This window comes from Myxine glutinosa, chromosome 8, assembly GCF_964187855.1.
Source record: "Myxine glutinosa chromosome 8, kmMyxGlut1.1, whole genome shotgun sequence".
NCBI lineage: Eukaryota > Metazoa > Chordata > Myxini > Myxiniformes > Myxinidae > Myxine > Myxine glutinosa.
The window spans coordinates 4,148,778-4,165,571 of NC_136268.1; the positions used below are offsets into that span (position 1 = coordinate 4,148,778).

The 16,794-nt window shown below is 43.2% G+C and overlaps 1 protein-coding gene across 7 annotated transcripts in view; it reads right to left on the bottom strand.

Moving 5' to 3' along the window:
* TMEM117 (transmembrane protein 117) overlaps window positions 1-16,794 on the bottom strand; it is a 159,353-nt gene that overhangs the window by 54,839 nt on the left and 87,720 nt on the right. For all 7 annotated transcript variants that reach the window (XM_068124019.2, XM_078782878.1, XM_078782877.1 and 4 more), the window contains one exon: window positions 13,894-14,053. In XM_068124019.2, coding sequence (XP_067980120.1) covers window positions 13,894-14,053 — 160 coding nt within the window. The remainder of the gene's footprint in view (window positions 1-13,893; window positions 14,054-16,794) is intronic.

Consider the following 16,794-nt stretch of genomic DNA (forward strand, 5'->3'; position numbering starts at 1 on the left):
TGATTGGCGGCTCGTTGCTTACCGGCCACTCCTTCTGCAGCGCCTCCCTTCGGCCTCACCAGACTTGTTCAGGCCTGCCACGTGGCATGCTAGCGCCAAAAGACCGCCCTACTCACGGGCCTGCTCAATGCAAAACTAACACAGGAAAGGACTACGCTTACATTCACTAAGAAATAAATGAACTATCGCGAGGCTTCATGTTGTGGTGTGTCTACCTACGAGGGGGATTATCCTTTATTCCAAAACCACAACAATATATATTGTTGTGGATATGAGGATTGTGTTTTTTTGATTGTTTTATTCTGGACCCTCCTGCCTCCAGTTGTGTATAAAGGTCAAAGGTCGTTCCGTAGTTATTTCATAAACAATCACGTTAGCCAATCATAGATTTCCCCCTTTGTTGACAGTTATTTCCTTATTCTGTGTATTAGGCTAAGGATTTGTCTTCCATTAATTGACACTCCATTGCACCGAATTCAAATAAATAGATCCCCTTTTATTCCCATTCCCAAAGCCTTTCCTGCCTGCAAACCGCATTTGCTGCAGCTGTGGGTTGCTGTTTTCACCGCGACTCCATTACGCACGAGGTAACCTCGGAGAAGAAAGGCGTGTCCCCACCTCGTCATAGAGGGGAGGAGTTAGTCAGCCCCACTCAACCAACCAAGAACAAGGGGTTGGACTTGGAGAGGGTGTCGAGAGAAACATCGAGTAGGTTCGCGAAGGTTCAAGGGCGTGGCATATATAACCCGCACGACGACGCCCCCACGAGAGACGCGCAAGGAGAGAGAAATACGTGCGACGATCGCGCAGGCAGGAGATCGGAGAGAAAGACGCGTCAGACGATTTGGAAAGAAGGGGAGGACCAAACGAGCCCGAGGCGTGCAGCGACAACCAGCCCCTGCCGCATGCAACGAGATACGTGTGCCGACGTCGCCCTGCTCGCTCCCAGCCTGACAAGGACCGGCTTGCTGTGCGCCCTGCCAAGCCTTCCAGCTTGTGTTTCGGCCTTCTCCCTCCAGCAAAAACCAACCTGCAATTTCCCCATTTGTGTACGTGAGTTTGTTCTGTGTGTCTTGTCCCTGGGTTAATTAAGACTGTTAATAGGTAAGCTAACGATTTCACTGTGTCTCCTGCTTTTTCCATTTCCCTGTATATAACCTTGACTGCTCCTTTTGCTTTAGTGTGTGTAAATAATAAATCCTGTTATTCCTCTGTACGTCTTCTTCTTCCTCTTCACATTCGGTCGCTTTAGAGGTTTCCATATTGAATATCTGTGGCGCGATTTTGGCCAATGTTCAGGAATCGGGTTAGTCGGGGTAACTGTTCGGGTGCGGCGGCCATCCGCTCGGCCAATTAACATCCTAGCCACGTCCGTAACAATATATATATATATATATATATATATATATATATATATACACAAGATTATGTGGACTTTCATGTGTATTTCAGGCTCTGGATAAGGCTGCAACATAACAAAATGTGAAAAAAGTGAAGGGATCTGAATACTTTCTGAATGCACTGTAAATTAATTGCAAAGATTACACAGGTTGTTTTGATATGTGTGAACCATTACTGACATTTTCCCTGATATATATGGATATGGGGATTTATTGGGAAATTTCTTTTTTGCCTTGAACTTTCCATAAGGAACACAAAAAGCTATAATTTGTCAGTGACCGAGTGAGTGAGTGAGTCACACTGATTATCAGATCTACTGTAATATATATATATACAGTCACGTGAAAAAGTAAGTACACCCCATGTAAAGTTTTGACTTTTTCAACATATTTCAACATACAGCTATTAGATCTTCATTTCAACAACATTGATAGATAAAGGTGATATAATATAACAAATATCATGAAACATTTACATTTTGTCGTCCATTGTATAATTTAAATAAACATAAATACAAATTTCGCATGTGGAAAAAGTAAGTACACCCCATGAAATGGTTTTTATCTTTTTAACATATGTGGACATATCAATATTTGATCTTCATTTAAACAGTATCTATAGATAAAGGTGATCTAATTGAACAAAAAACAATGAAAAATTGACTGCAATAATTTATTCAACAAAAAATTGTTGCACAGCATGCACAATTGCATGCACAGCTCGTTTCAAATCCCCCACTACATCTCGATGGGATTTAGATCCGGACTTTGACTTTGCCATTCCAGAACCCTCCATTTCTTTCTTTTCAGCCATTCCTTGGTGGATTTACTGGTACTAGGGCATGCCCGTACTATATATAAGCTAGGACGTGCCCGTACGTGGGTGCCCGTTCCTTGCCAAAAAAAAAAAAAAAAAAAATTTGTGTAGGGGTGTGTGTGTGTAAACATCCTAGGGCGTGCCCGTACGTGGGTGCAAAAAAACATGCGTGCAAACAACAACAACAAAAAAAAACTTTGAAACCACGTGGCAGTAACGACCACAGAACCCCCCCCCCCCCCTCTATTTACATGAATGGTTTGGTCCATTCGCAACGACCACAGAACCCCCCCCTCTATTTACATGAAATGGTTTGGTCCAAAGCGAACGGCTTGCGGTGTTTGGTAAAGAAATCGCCATAGCTCGGTAACTACTTGTCCGATTAATTTCAAACCTTGAAAAGGCACATCCTCGGGTCCCCAGCAATATACCTGGCAAGTTTCAAGTATATCGGACCGGTAGTTGTCGAGAAACAGCGGTCACAGACAAACATACACACATACACACATACACACATACAAACACACATACACACATACACACAGAGATTACTGGCATTATAGATAGATGTTTAGGGTCATTGTCATGTTGCAAGGTCCACCTTCGGTTGAGCTTCAACGTTCCGACAGATGGCCTCACATTATCCTCAAGCACCCTCTGTTACAATGAAGAATTCATAGTGGATTCTATGATGGTGAGCTGCCCAGTCCCTGATGCAGCAAAGCTGCCCCAAACCATAATATTTCCACCACCATGCTTTACAGTTGGTATCAGGTTCTTGTGGTCAAATGCTGTCTTTGGTTTTCGCCAAACATGTCTTCTGGTACTGTGACCAAATAGCTCTACCTTTGACTCATCTGTCCAGAGCACATTGTTCCAGAAGTGTTGGTCTTTGCCTCGGTGTTCATTGGCAAACTTTAGTCTCGCCCTGATGTTCTTTCTGGACAGCAAAGGTTTCCTCCTGGCACACCTCCCATGTGGATCAAATTTGTGCAGCCTCTTTCTAATGGTAGACTCGTGCACTTTGACATCAACAGTGGCAAGAGCTACCTGTAGGTCCCGTGATGACATTCTGGGGTTCTTAGAGACTTCTTTCAGCATCTTGCGGTCTGCTCTCGGGCTGAACTTGCTGGGGCAGCCTGGGCTGAACAAGTTGGCAGTTGTTTGGAATCTTCTCCACTTGTAGATGATCTTCCGGACAGTCGAATGATTGATTTCAAATTGTTTGGAGATCTTTTTAAATCCCTTCCCAGACTCGTAGGCATCTATAACCTTCTTTCTGAAGGCCTCAGAGAGCTCTTTTGATCTAGGCATGGTGACGCCGCACACTTCAACAACAAAGAGCAAACCAAACTAAATGTCTGAGGTTTAAATAAGACAGGTTCCTCCAAGATCCTCTCTAACGATGTTCTAATCATTTGCACCTGAGCCGGTGCACCTGATTCTAATTTTCGGTATTTGAAGTAGTGATAAATGTTGGGGTGTACTTACTTTTTCCAAATGCGAAATTTGCATTTATGTTTATTTAAATTATAGAATGGACGACAAAATGTAAATGTTTCATGATATTTGTTATATTATATCACCTTTATCTATCAATGTTGTTGAAATGAAGATCAAATAGCTGTATGTTGAAATATGTTGAAAAAGTCAAAACTTTACATGGGGTGTACTTACTTTTTCACGTGACTGTATATGCACAATACACACACACACACACACACACACACACACACACACACACACACACCAGGTGCGTGCATGCTCTTGCCTTTAAGCTGCCTCGCCTAGGTTTGAATTTCGACCCAGGTATAAAACGTCACCCTCGTGTTGTTCCACTCGGCATGAAATGTGCGCCGCCCATCAGACGGTGTTAAGTTGGCTGTCCCATCTGCTCGCATGAGTTGGTGGAGGTTAAAGATCCCATGGTGTCCGTCATGAAGTGCCGGCTTAATATCTCCAAATCTCTGGTTAAATATTCCAAATTCCTAACATATTCAGTCCAATGAGATGCCTTACCATCCAGTTCGTAAAAGACTTTGGACCAAAGTTGTTCTCTCGCTGACCCAAAAAGAGTGTGAGAGTGGGTGGGAGGGGGTGTGTATCACACTCGCACACACTTAAAATTTCGTTTCTAAATCCTCCCGAAACTAAAGAATCTGGTTTGAAAAATCTTCCTCGTGAGGTGGACTAACCAAATCAAATTTCACCGCGCTCCGAGCACAAATTACCCCATTTATCTTTTTGGCTGTCTGCATGCAAACGAAGAAATCAAGGCCCTTCAAACTGCTACTACGATTTATTACCCTCGCCAGAGGAGACAGAATTGCATTGGGGTCTGTTTGTCTATCCGTTTGTCTGTCCGTTTGTTAGTCCGCACAAAACATGAGTATGCTTTTATCTGCAACCGTTGGTCAGATTGCCAAGAAATTTTCACCATAGGAGCACCTCCGCCTGCAGAAGTTTTAAATTGTAATTATGACGTCATATGTCACGTGGTGCGGCCGCCATCTTCGAAAAATCGAAAAACTGCACGAAAAACGCGAAAACCACTCCATGAAAAAAAACTGAAACATGGCTCATTGTCAAGTTCTCCCCATGGGGAACAATATATATTCATTATGATGTAATTGGTTCCTTCATTATGACGTCATAATTAGACAAGAAGAACAAGCTTGATCCGATCAGTTTGAAATTCCTTGAGCGTGATCTGCACAAAAAATGTATGGGGGAATTAAATTGATGACGTAATCGGACACGTGGTACGGCAGCCATATTGGATTGAAACATAAATCTGCATCATAAATAACAGCAGCTAATAAACACCACACAAACACGTCCTGGTGAGGGCGGCCTGCAGTCTCTTGTTTCTCTTTCTTGTTAGAGTTTGTAAGATTGAACTTTGATGGGATTAAAGGGGCAAACACCGTTACCAACGATGCAAAGCAAATTTCAGGTTTACAATGCAAGCAGAATCACACTGTCCACAGAGGAATAAGCCTCCTTTTCGTTCACCCGGTTATTGTCGTTCCACGACCTGCTCCCCACCTCTCCCTTCTCCCTTCGCTTCTTCCCTTCCCTGTTCCATGCATAAAATGCATGCACTTTTGAGAGCACAAAAGTCTGGCATTCTGAGACACTGCCGCAGCACCCACGAGGCAGCGAGAGTGCGGAGAGAATTTTCCTGCATGCATACGGGGGGGGGGGGGGGGGGGGGCAGGGGTTATGCAGTGTTTTGTTGTCCAAGAGTCTGTATTTGCGAGGTAGAGTGACTGCGTGATTTATAGCACACCGATCGGGGCATGGTGGCTATGTGGTGAATCTTATAAAATATTCATCCCCACCTACTGGACGCGTGTTATGCCGGAGTGATTCCGCAGTGCAAGATGTTCAAGAGCATGATAAAATTTCCCCAAATGCTGCAAAAGAAATAAGTTTTTAAGTATGCAAATAGATTAGTTCATCGGCGCTTACTAAATTAAGTTGTGCACAAATTATTACACAGTACATACACGTTTTCAACTACCAGATTGTTGCAATAACTTGCAATACGATTGCCATGGTTAGCCATAAACAAGAAGCAGAGTTTGAATTTGTTTTCCCTGTTTAAAAATAATACAGTTACACAAAGTCACATTAATAACTAGAACTGCACTCGGTAGAGAGCAAATCTCCACCAGGCAGAACAGTTTACGTTCTGTATCCCACTGATAAGCCGGATCTGGATCTGGATTCGGACCTAAACCAAATGATGTCGGTGAGAGGACAGAGTTATCCAAGCTGGCTTCTTGATTTCGTGCCAAAAGCCATGGGGAAGTTGCATCTCAAACGAGTTTGGCATTGCAATGTGGTGTGGCCAAGTCCTATCTGCAGCCAAATGTAATGCTATTCATCCTACTTCTTTCTCTCTCCGGCGTGGATACATGCGCGCACAACAAATGAAAGGTGCTGCCCTTTACGCTGCAGCGGCGGTACAATATGTCAGGGAGAGTGGTGCCTCCATACAAAGCCGATCTTATATCGTGCACGTCGGTAGGTTAGGAGTATAGGGTCCTGTACATTCAATCGCGGATGCTAAAATGGTGCAGGAGCCGGAGAAACACGAAAAGGCGTCAAAACAATCCCGTCAGGCGGTCATAGGAAAAGTGGCCGAGCAACAATGAATGAAGGAGTTCGGTCCTCAAATGCAGCTTCTGCTAAGGGATCTTCTCTTGAGATAGGGCGTCATTATGGCCAGAAACACTGAGCTGGATGGCTAAGAAGCTTGGGCTGCACCCCTAGGCCATCATCCTTTGAAAAGTGGCCGAGCCATAGGAAAAGTGGCCGAGCAACAATGGATGAAGGAGTTCGGTCCTCAAATGCAGCTTCTGCTAAGGGATCTTCTCTTGAGATAGGGCGTCATTATGGCCAGAAACACTGAGCTGGATGGCTAAGAAGCTTGGGCTGCACCCCTGGGCCATCATCCTTTGAAAAGTGGCCGAGCCATAGGAAAAGTGGCCGCGCAACAATGGATGAAGGAGTTCGGTCCGCAAATGCAGCTTCTGCTAAGGGATCTTCTCTTGAGATAGGGCGTCATTATGGCCAGAGACACTGAGCTGGATGGCTAAGAAGCTTGGGCTGCACCCCTGGGCCATCATCCTTGGAAAAGTGGCCGAGCCATAGGAAAAGTGGCTGAGCAACAATGAATGAAGGAGTTAGGTCCTCAAATGCAGCTTCTGCTAAGGGATCTTCTCTTGAGATAGGGCGTCATTATGGCCAGAAACACTGAGCTGGATGGCTAAGAAGCTTGGGCTGCGCACCCCTGGGGGTCATCATCCTTGGAAAAGTGGCCGAGCCATAGGAAAAGTGGCCGAGCAACAATGAATGAAGGAGTTGGGTCCTCAAATGCAGCTTCTGCTAACGGATCTTCTCTTGAGATAGAGCGTCATTTTGGCCAGAAACACTGAGCTGGATGGCTAAGAAGCTTGGGCTGCATCCCTGGGCCATCATCCTTGCTTCAGTGATCGCACAATCAGGCCTTCCATTGTGTTGAACTTTCTTGTTAATATGCTGCACATATCGGTGGATAATTCAAATGACAAACGGCAGCACCAGGCCTCTTTTTGTGTCCGAATTCATATAATTGCAAACAAGGAATGACCTTCAATGAAAGGTCGTGACAGAAAGAGATGACTAATGAATCTGTAGTTTAAGCAATTTGATATTTATTCAAACAAACGAAAGGAACAAGGTACAAGACCGCCCCACCGGCTTGTCTACCGCTCCCGATGTATAATTATTATAAATAATTTCTTGCATACAAAAAAAGAAGAAAAAAGAAAAGAAAAAAAAAAAGACCTCTCCTATATCACTCCTTTCTTCTCCCATTTGTGGGCATGCAAAAGCTCTAGGGCTTCAAACAGGCAGTGCAACTCCCCCTTCCCATCCCTACCCACAATCTTTTTTTTGCCTCCCATTAACTCTGCCCCACTCAACCCTTGTACTTGCAGGTTACTGTGTTTCATCCTTCCCGATATCTCCTCTTTTCCTGTTTGTTCATTCCTTGCTAAATTTGTTCATACATGCTCTCACTGATGGAGTTTGTTATCTTATTATATATATAAATAACCACCTTTAGAGGCCATTTTTCCCCGCAAGCGGGGGTTGGCCTTTTTCGGGGACCGTGGTTGTTGTTGTTTTTTGGTCCCCTTTTTGAAGCAATGTTTTACGGCCGGATGCCCTTCCTGCCGCCAACCCTTTTTGTCGCCTTTTTACGACAAACACGGACTTACCAGTGAACTGGTACTCAATTAGCCGACCTCGGAAGGATGACAGGCTGAGTCAACCCCCCTGGCGTTAATTCAGCGATTGACCGGGATTCGAACCCAGGATCCTAGGAATCCTAAGCCCTCACCCTAGCCGCTTACCCAACACCAGGGCTCTTAATCTTATTAATGTTCTCTTATATATGTTATATATGTTATTAATCTTATATATGTTAATTATCTTATTAATGGACAAAATCAACAGAACGTTGACAAGTACGCTAACCTTCGTGGCAAACAAAGAAAAGCTGTTTCAGATGTTAGCCCTTCGTTGGAGCAAAAGAGCTTATGTACAGTGCCTTCAGAAAGTATTCACACCCCATGGCTTTTTTTTTTTTACACTTTGTGGTGTTACAGCCTGAATTTAAAATATATTAAATTGAGATTTTTCTCACTGATCTATGCATAATATCCCATAATGTCAAAGTGGAATTTTGTTTTTAGATTTTTTTTAAAAATAATTAAAAATAAAATGCAGAAATATCTAATTCACATAAGTATTCAAACCCCTGAGTCATTACTTCATAGAAGCGCTTTTGGCAGCGATTACAGCTTCTTGGGTATGTCTGTATCAGCTTTGCGCATCTGGATTTGGCGAGTTTCTCCCATTCTTCTTTGCAGATTTGCTCAAACCCTGTCAAGTTGGATGGGGAGCGTTGGTGAACAGCAATTTTCTCATCTTTCCACAAATTCTCAAAGGGATTAAAGTCTGGGCTTTGGCTCGGCCACTCATTAACTTTCATGTTCTTGTTCTGAAGCCATTCCTGTGTCGCTTTGGCTGTATGCTTGGGGTCATTGTCCTGTTGGATTCGTAAATCTTCACCACAGTCTAAGGTATTTTGCACTGTAAAGCAGGTTCTCCTCCAGGATTTGCAGGTGTTTTGGCTCCATTCATTGTTCCCTCTATCCTTTCAAGTTCTCCAATCCCAGCTGCTGAAAACCATCCCCATAGCATGATGCTGCCACCATCATGCTTCACAGTAGGGATGGTGTTAGATGGGTGATGAGCTGTGCTCGATTTCCGCCAGACATAGCGCTTTGCATTCGGGGCAAAGAGTTCAATTTTCATCTCATCAGACCACAGAATAATTTGTCTCATGCTCTCAGAGAATCTTTCACGTGTCTTTTTGCAAACTCCAGGTGTGCTATCATGTGCCTTTTTCTCAGGAGTGGCTTCCATCTGTCCACTCTTCCATAAAGTCTAGATTTGTGAAGTGCTGCAGAGACTGTTGTCCTTCCAGCAGGTTCGCCCATCTCAGCAAAGGAACTCTGTAGTTCTGTCAGAGTGGTCATTGGGTTCTTGGTCACCTCCTTGACCAAGGTCCTCCTTGCCCGGTTGCTCAGTTTGATCGGACGGCCAGCTCTAGGAAGAGTCTGCGTAGTTCCATATTCTTTCCATTTCCTAATGATGGAGCTCTTTGTGCTCTTGGGAACTTTCAACACTCTAGAAATTGTTTTATAGCCTTCCCCAGATTTATGCCTCCTCACAATTCTATCTCGGAGTTCTACGGACAGTTCCATGGACTCCATGGTAGAGTTTCTGTTCTTCCATGCACTGTCAACTGGAGGACTTTATATAGAAAGGTGTGTTTCTTCCCAAGTCATATCCATTCAATTGAATTGGCCACAGGTGGACTCCGATAAAGTTGTAGATACGTCTCAAGGATGATCAACCTGAAATTGGATGCACCTGAGCTCAATTTGGAGTGTCATAGCAAAGGTGATGAATACTTGTTCACTCAAGGACTGTTCCGCCTTTCATTTTAAATTATTTTGTGAAGAATTCTCAAAAAAATTCCACTTTGACATTATGGGGTATTATGTGTAGATAAGTGAAAAAAAAATCTCAATTTAATCCATTTTACATCCAGGCTGTAACACAACAAAATGTGAAAAACGTCAAAGGGTTTGAATACTTTCTGAAGACAGTGTAAATGTTCACACCTCTTTTGTTCTGACCAACAGTCAACACCCGGAACATCAGTTTCCCCTTGCTTCCCATTGCGGTCAGCATACCTGGATCAATGTTCTGCTGATTTCCCTCCATCGTTCTACCTGTCTGCCAATGCAGATTGATTCTGGCTGCCTGCCTTCACCAGAAAGACTAGTTCCTCATTCTGCATGTTGTTTTTTACCATTAGCTACCTTGCTTTCTCTTCCATGAACCTAGATCTTGTTTGATAAATAAAAACAGATTGTGCATGCATTCAAAGGACCTCCTGGGGAAGAAAACCTCTGGACCATGACATCTCTGGAGGTGGGGTTGCGGAAGGTTATACCATTACAGAATGCAAGTGGAGATATACGTTACTCGACAAGTCTACAGGAACCAGCTTTGCATTCAACTTGGGTTTCCTGTCACTTTCCACCAGTGATATGATTTAGGTTATCTTCATTTGCCTCTTCAGTTGAATTTTATTTATTTATAATACTTCATATAATTTCCCAGAATTCTCTCCCATTAAAGAGGATGGTGACAAATTGCTGCGGCATACCAAGGTCATATCTTACCTAATGGACAGTATCTATAATTTGTGTGAAAAAGGTGGTTGGAGTCTATTCCTTCATTCTCAGTCACAGTGATCCTCTTGAAATAACAACCGTTTCTTAGATTTCTAATTGGATGTCACAAACACTCGAGCACTTTACAATAGATATTGGGAGATATGGTTGTGTTTTTGCAAGAGCGAAGCCCATGGAAGAGCAAGGTGAAATTGATGGTGGTGTAGCAGGCCGACCTGGACTGTAATAAAGATCATGGGTCGGGATGGGGGATGACACGAGGTGGTGTTGGTGCATTGTCTGATTGCAGCCTTGGATGGAAAGGCGAGATAGAAAGGCCTCTGGAAGGTGGTTCCATTGACAGCAAACGTGAGGATAACAGTTGAGATATGCAGTCAACTTGGATTTTGGACGTTTAGCCAGGAGGGGGTTTACAGGAATAATGTGTATATCCTGGTGTTGCTGGGGAGGGGCAGATGACAGAGAGCAGAAGAACCAATGTTGGAGAATAGACGTTCTAAAACAGTCCACCGACCTGCATGCGATGTGAGAGCAACAGACCATGAGCTTCAGCCTCATCACAGGAGATTCCAATCATTTTGAGAACTTTAGATACCGTAGAATCCAGGAGAAGCAGATATGATGCTAGAGCGCCAGCCCATAGAGGAGAGCAGTACTCCACTGAGCAATGGACGAAGGCCTTGTATACCGTGTAGGTCTGATTTCCCAAGAAAATATTTGGATCGATGGGGGATGCCCAGTCTGCGACTAGCTTTGAAGGCCAGCTTTGTTATGTGGTCAGCCCAGGAAAGGTCATGGCTGATGGTGAAGCCTAGGAGTTCAGGAGAGTGAACTTCTTCCAGTGGATGACCAAGGAAAAATACAGAAGGGTTCATTTGACAATCCATCAGAAGTGATAGAGTGAGACTGAAATTTTCCATGATTGAAGGACATGTTGTATTTATCAAAGGAGAATCAAATTACGTCCAGATTGATAGAGAGAGAGGGAGCTGCTGTTTGCCTAGCTGAGGGATGGGGTACTTTCCAACACAATGTGGCGTCGTCTGCAAAAAAGAATAGGATTGTCCAGAGCATCGGATAGGTCATTTATATAGACGAGCACACCCACTCCCCATGAAAGTGTCAGGAAGGGTCATGTTATTATCTCTGGGGTATATAGATTACAGTAGATCTAGGCTCAGGTACATTTGTCCGTGGTGGACGTGATAAGCATATCATGTCTCAAGAATGCTGGGATTCCTTCAAATGTCTTTCACTTTAGTGTTAAACAGGAGCAGCAAAAGTTTAAAAAAAGGCAATAATACTTGATTGTGGTTTATAATATTTTTAAAATTTCCTATAATAAAATTTACTTCCGTAAGGGTGTCGGGGGCAATATCGCATGTCACAAAACCACTTAGGGAGGTGGAATATTGTTTTGTAATAACATTAATATTATGCTATTATTATTATTGTTGTTATTATCTCTGCCACCGAAGGTGGATGGAGGTTATGTTTTCACCCCTTACTGTTTGTCTGTCTGTATGTCTGGTTGTTTGTGAACAGGATATCTCAAAACGTTGTGGATGGATTCATACGAAATTTGGTGGAGGGGTTGGGTGTGTGACGTGGACAAAATAATTAGATTTTGGTGAAGATCTGGATTTGAGAATTTTTAAAGTGATTCTTCACCATTGAGAGATAGGGCAAAATATGATAAAATGATATACACAACATGGCCAAAAGTATGTGGACACCCGAAGATCACACCCATATGTGCTCGTCGAACATCTCATTCCAGCATAATGGGCATCAATATGGAGTTGCCCCCCCTCCCCCTTTGCTTGTATAACAGCCTCCACTCTTTTGGGAAGGCTTTCCACTAGATGTTGGAACATTGCTGCGGGGATTTGCTTCCATTCAGCCAGAAGAGCATTAGTGAGATCGGACACTGATGTTGGGCGATTAGGCCTGGCTCACAGTCGGCGTTCCAATTCATCCCAAAGGTGTTCGATGGGGTTGAGGTCAGGGCTCTGTGCAGGCCAGTCAAGTTCTTCCACACCGATCTCAACAAACCATTTCTGTATGGACCTCACTTTGTGCATGGGGGAATTGCCATGCTGAAACAGGATAGGGCCTTCCCCAAACTGTTGCCGCAAAGTTGGAAGCACACAATCGTTTAGTTAGAATGTCATTTCATGCTGTAGCATTAAGATTTCCCTTCACTGGATGATCTTTTTGTGGGTTAGTGATGCAGAAAAACGATTTCTGGGTCCTGTGGGCAAATGTATCGACAATTGGAGCAGTTAAAAGCTTGGCACATTGGCATCTTGAACACTAGAATAACTTGTGATGAAATGCAGACGTACACATCCGTCAATGAGTTATGTACCCATGACGTCACACAAATTGTCGGAAGTACATCACTTGTTTAACGGAAGTGAAAATAGGCTGATTTTAAAACACGATTATCCGGCTTATTATTCTCCCACAAAAATGTATTTTTTGTGCTAATGGGTCAGGGATATCATCCCGTAAAACATACCGCTTCAAAAAAATTCATGCTTATGTCCGTTTAACGTGGAGTGTGCCCGAGATAAAAATCAACCTGAGGGCAGGGGGGAAATGAAGTCGCTACAACTTCCATTGTGTGACTTTTTTTCCCCCTTCTGTCCTTAAACCTTAATTCTAGTTAAGTTTGGTTGAGATTGGATAAGTAATGACCAAATGTATCACGATCAGACAGACCGACAGACAGACAGACACCAAATTACATATTTCAGTCTGATGAAGCTGCCTTGGGGAACTACAGCTTCCACTGGGAGAGGGGATGAGAGTGTTCCATTGAAAACAACATGTTGACTGCATGAGTGGAGGAAGTCAGAAATCCAGGAATGAAGTTGGCCTGAAGTTGGCCACAGGCAGACTGCAGGAGTTATCATGATTCTTCCTTCATAGCACATGCAAGTGCTCTGTAGGCTCTGGCCTTCAGACACCATTACATAATGGTTCAATTGAGTTAACGTCCAGACTCAGTAATATTTCAGCATCGCCACCCACAAACCCAACCCTAACAAACAGCAGTATGCAAAGTTGCCCTGTCATGCTGGTTGACACAAGAGCCCGAGCGATAGCTGGTGGACGTTATAGATCCCACCATATCCTTCACCTAGAGCAAACAAGCTTTCGTCGATAACATGAGCAACTTACAGATTCCTCCTCAGAGCTTTTTACAAATGCAGCTCAGGTGAGGGCACACATCTCTAGGCTATCCTGCCAGCCTGAACGTTTTTACGATCTGTTATAGGCTCATTTGTGTGTGTGTGTGCCAAATTGAACAATGAGAGACAGTACCAATCCTTGCACTTACCTGCATGACGATGAGCAGGTCGAGCACGAGGATGGAGGAGGCAAGGAATGCACGCGACACTTCATTACTTGGAAGAAGTCCACGGTTCAGGCTGTCCCAGCTGATCACCTCCATGCAGATTATGAAAATCACCAGGGAGGTAAAAGTAAGCCACACCAACCTGAAGGGTGGACATGTTGAATTATTTCAATGCAAAGCTTTCATTAGAGCAATCGTGTGCAAGCAGATTGTGAATAGAGAAATGTGGCATTCTATTATTGTCTGTGAGAACAAAATTGATATGACACGCTCACGGGGTTTACACCTTTAACTACCTGCCTTTGGTGGCAAAAAAAAAACCACAGTACTGTGCATAAATTTTGGGTTATTTCAATGCTATTCATACTTTTGGATGAATCGATCCAATTATAATTGATAACGTTTATGAAAAATAAAAAAATTAACAGTTAAAAATACATAAAAATAATTAATTAAGTAAAATAATTTTTTCAGCAAGAACAATTTTATTTACGCCTTTATTTTTTATTTTAGAATTTTGCAGCTAGAATTAAGTGAAACAAACTGCTAGAACAATCTAGAACAGCACTCGGTAGAGCGTAATCCTCCGCCAGGCTGAACAGTTTACGTTTCGTATCGATCCAATTATAATTGATAACGTTTATGAAAAAAAAAAAAAATTAACGGTTAAAAATACATTTAAATAATTAATTAAGTAAAATAATTTTTTCAGCTCGAACAATTTTATTTACGCCTTTATTTTTTATTTTAAAATTTTGCAGCTAGAATTAAGTGAAACAAACTGCTAGAACAATCTAGAACAGCACTCGGTAGAGCGTAATCCTCCGCCAGGCTGAACAGTTTACGTTTCGTGTTCCACTGAGAGGCGGAATCCGAATCTGGAGCAGAACCAAAATGTCATCTAACCAACTCATCCACTAGGTTTTGTCAGATGTCCATAACTTTTTGAAATATCCTGCTATTCATCGTTTTTGGTCCTATCACTCAATGTTGAGTTGAATCCCTTAAAAATTCTAGTGTCCAGGTATTCACCAAAATCGAATTATTTCGTCCTTGTGACACACCCAACCTGTCCACCAGATTTCATCCGAATCCATCTTTAGCTTTTTGAAAAATACTGTTCACAGACAGACAAACAGGGGCAAAAACACAACCTCAGTCCACCTTCGGTGATGGAGGTACCAAACATACCAAGTTGAACAAAAACAAATCCGATTCCAAAAGTCTTGAGCAGATTCCAAAGCTTTCATCAAGAATCCTAGGGCTTTGTGAAATGTATACAAGGCTCATCTACCAGGTAAGGGACCTTGTATTTAAAGGTAATCATGTTTTGGAAACATCAGGAGCTCCAACTGGTTCGACCCCGAGAAGGGATTCCTCATTCTGTGCGGAACTTCAAAGCTTTATGGAACCATTTCGGCGGAACAGTTTGAAAAGATTATTATGAGTTCAATCTCATATAGCATGATGGAAATTATACGGCAAACAATTGCACCGCAGACAGTTTTCCTATCATTGTATTCCTAGAATATGGAAATGGAAAATGGAATTGAATGCCAAATGATGAATGAATGATGGAAATGAAAGGAATGCCAAAATGTATTCCTCGGAGAAGATCAAATGTGAAACATGGAGGAATGGGAGAAAATGGATGAGCCGTACTCTCAACCAAGCCTCACTCCTCCCCAATCCACCCCAGATCAAACTCGTTCCTCAATAAACCCTCACCTGCTCAACTTCCGCAGGACCAGGTTGCTTCCCCACCTGCATTCACTCGTCCCCTTATTCCTGTGATTCTGGAATTATCTTCCTGCGTTGGTTGACTCCTCTTTCTCACTCAGTCCTTCAAATTCACTGCCCATCACTACCTCATGCACTCACCCATGCACACCAACAATCACTTTACAGGTTACATGTACTCAGGTTAAATGAAAAACTAATCAACACAGGCCGATTATTTATTTATTTTGTTCCTCTCCAGGCCATTCCAACGCGTTTTTTGCTGTTATTCCTCCTTTCCCCAATGTGCATAAAACCATCTTTCCACCTGTCCAACTCCAACCTCCACCTTCCATACCAGTTGGTAGTTTTTGAACCCACTGCCATTGGTAGTTTACCTCCTCCATGAGCCTAAACCCATTCTTTAAACCAAAACAACAAACTGGGAATCAATCCAGGATAGATTTGCTTCGCCGGCAACAAAAAACCGAGATCCAAAAAAAAAAGGGAAGAAAATAAAGCGTTAAATCATTAACCCGGAAATCACGAGGTCACTTCCCTGGTGCTCGAAAAGGGCACGAATCCCAAACACGTTTAGCTTGTTAAACATCCAGAAGGTTCGAGGGCAAGGGCAGACATTTGTCACAATTAAGAAACCTGCATGCAACTTTGCTGCTTATTATCCCAGCATTGGCAGGTTGTATTGAAAAGCGGGCGCAATGGGTTACCTACCGCAAGGCCTCCAGTGAAAGGACAACAGGTGTTAACGCAATGCGCTGCACCGCTGTTAAACTACAAGGTGAAATGCGGAAATGCGGAAAAACAAAGTCTCCGTAAACACCCAAAAACCGCGGGAGTTCTCCAGGCAAGCCAGAGTCGACTACCGAGGCCTACAGCGGTTTACCTGAAATACCAACACGGTCAGGTGTTGAGCAGACCTGGGAAACCGTGCAAAATGGCCACACACCACCACCACTAAACGTAGACAGAAGAGAGAGACATTGGTAACGAGAATAACCGCATGCTGTGGGTAAAGGTGGAGGAGAAGAATAATGCACCCGTTGGGCCTAGCTCAGGTGATGAAGCCTGCGGAGTGGGCCGCAAGGCAGAATACATCTCTTATGGAAATGGATTGTTGGGGAAAGCACGGGGGAAACGACGTTA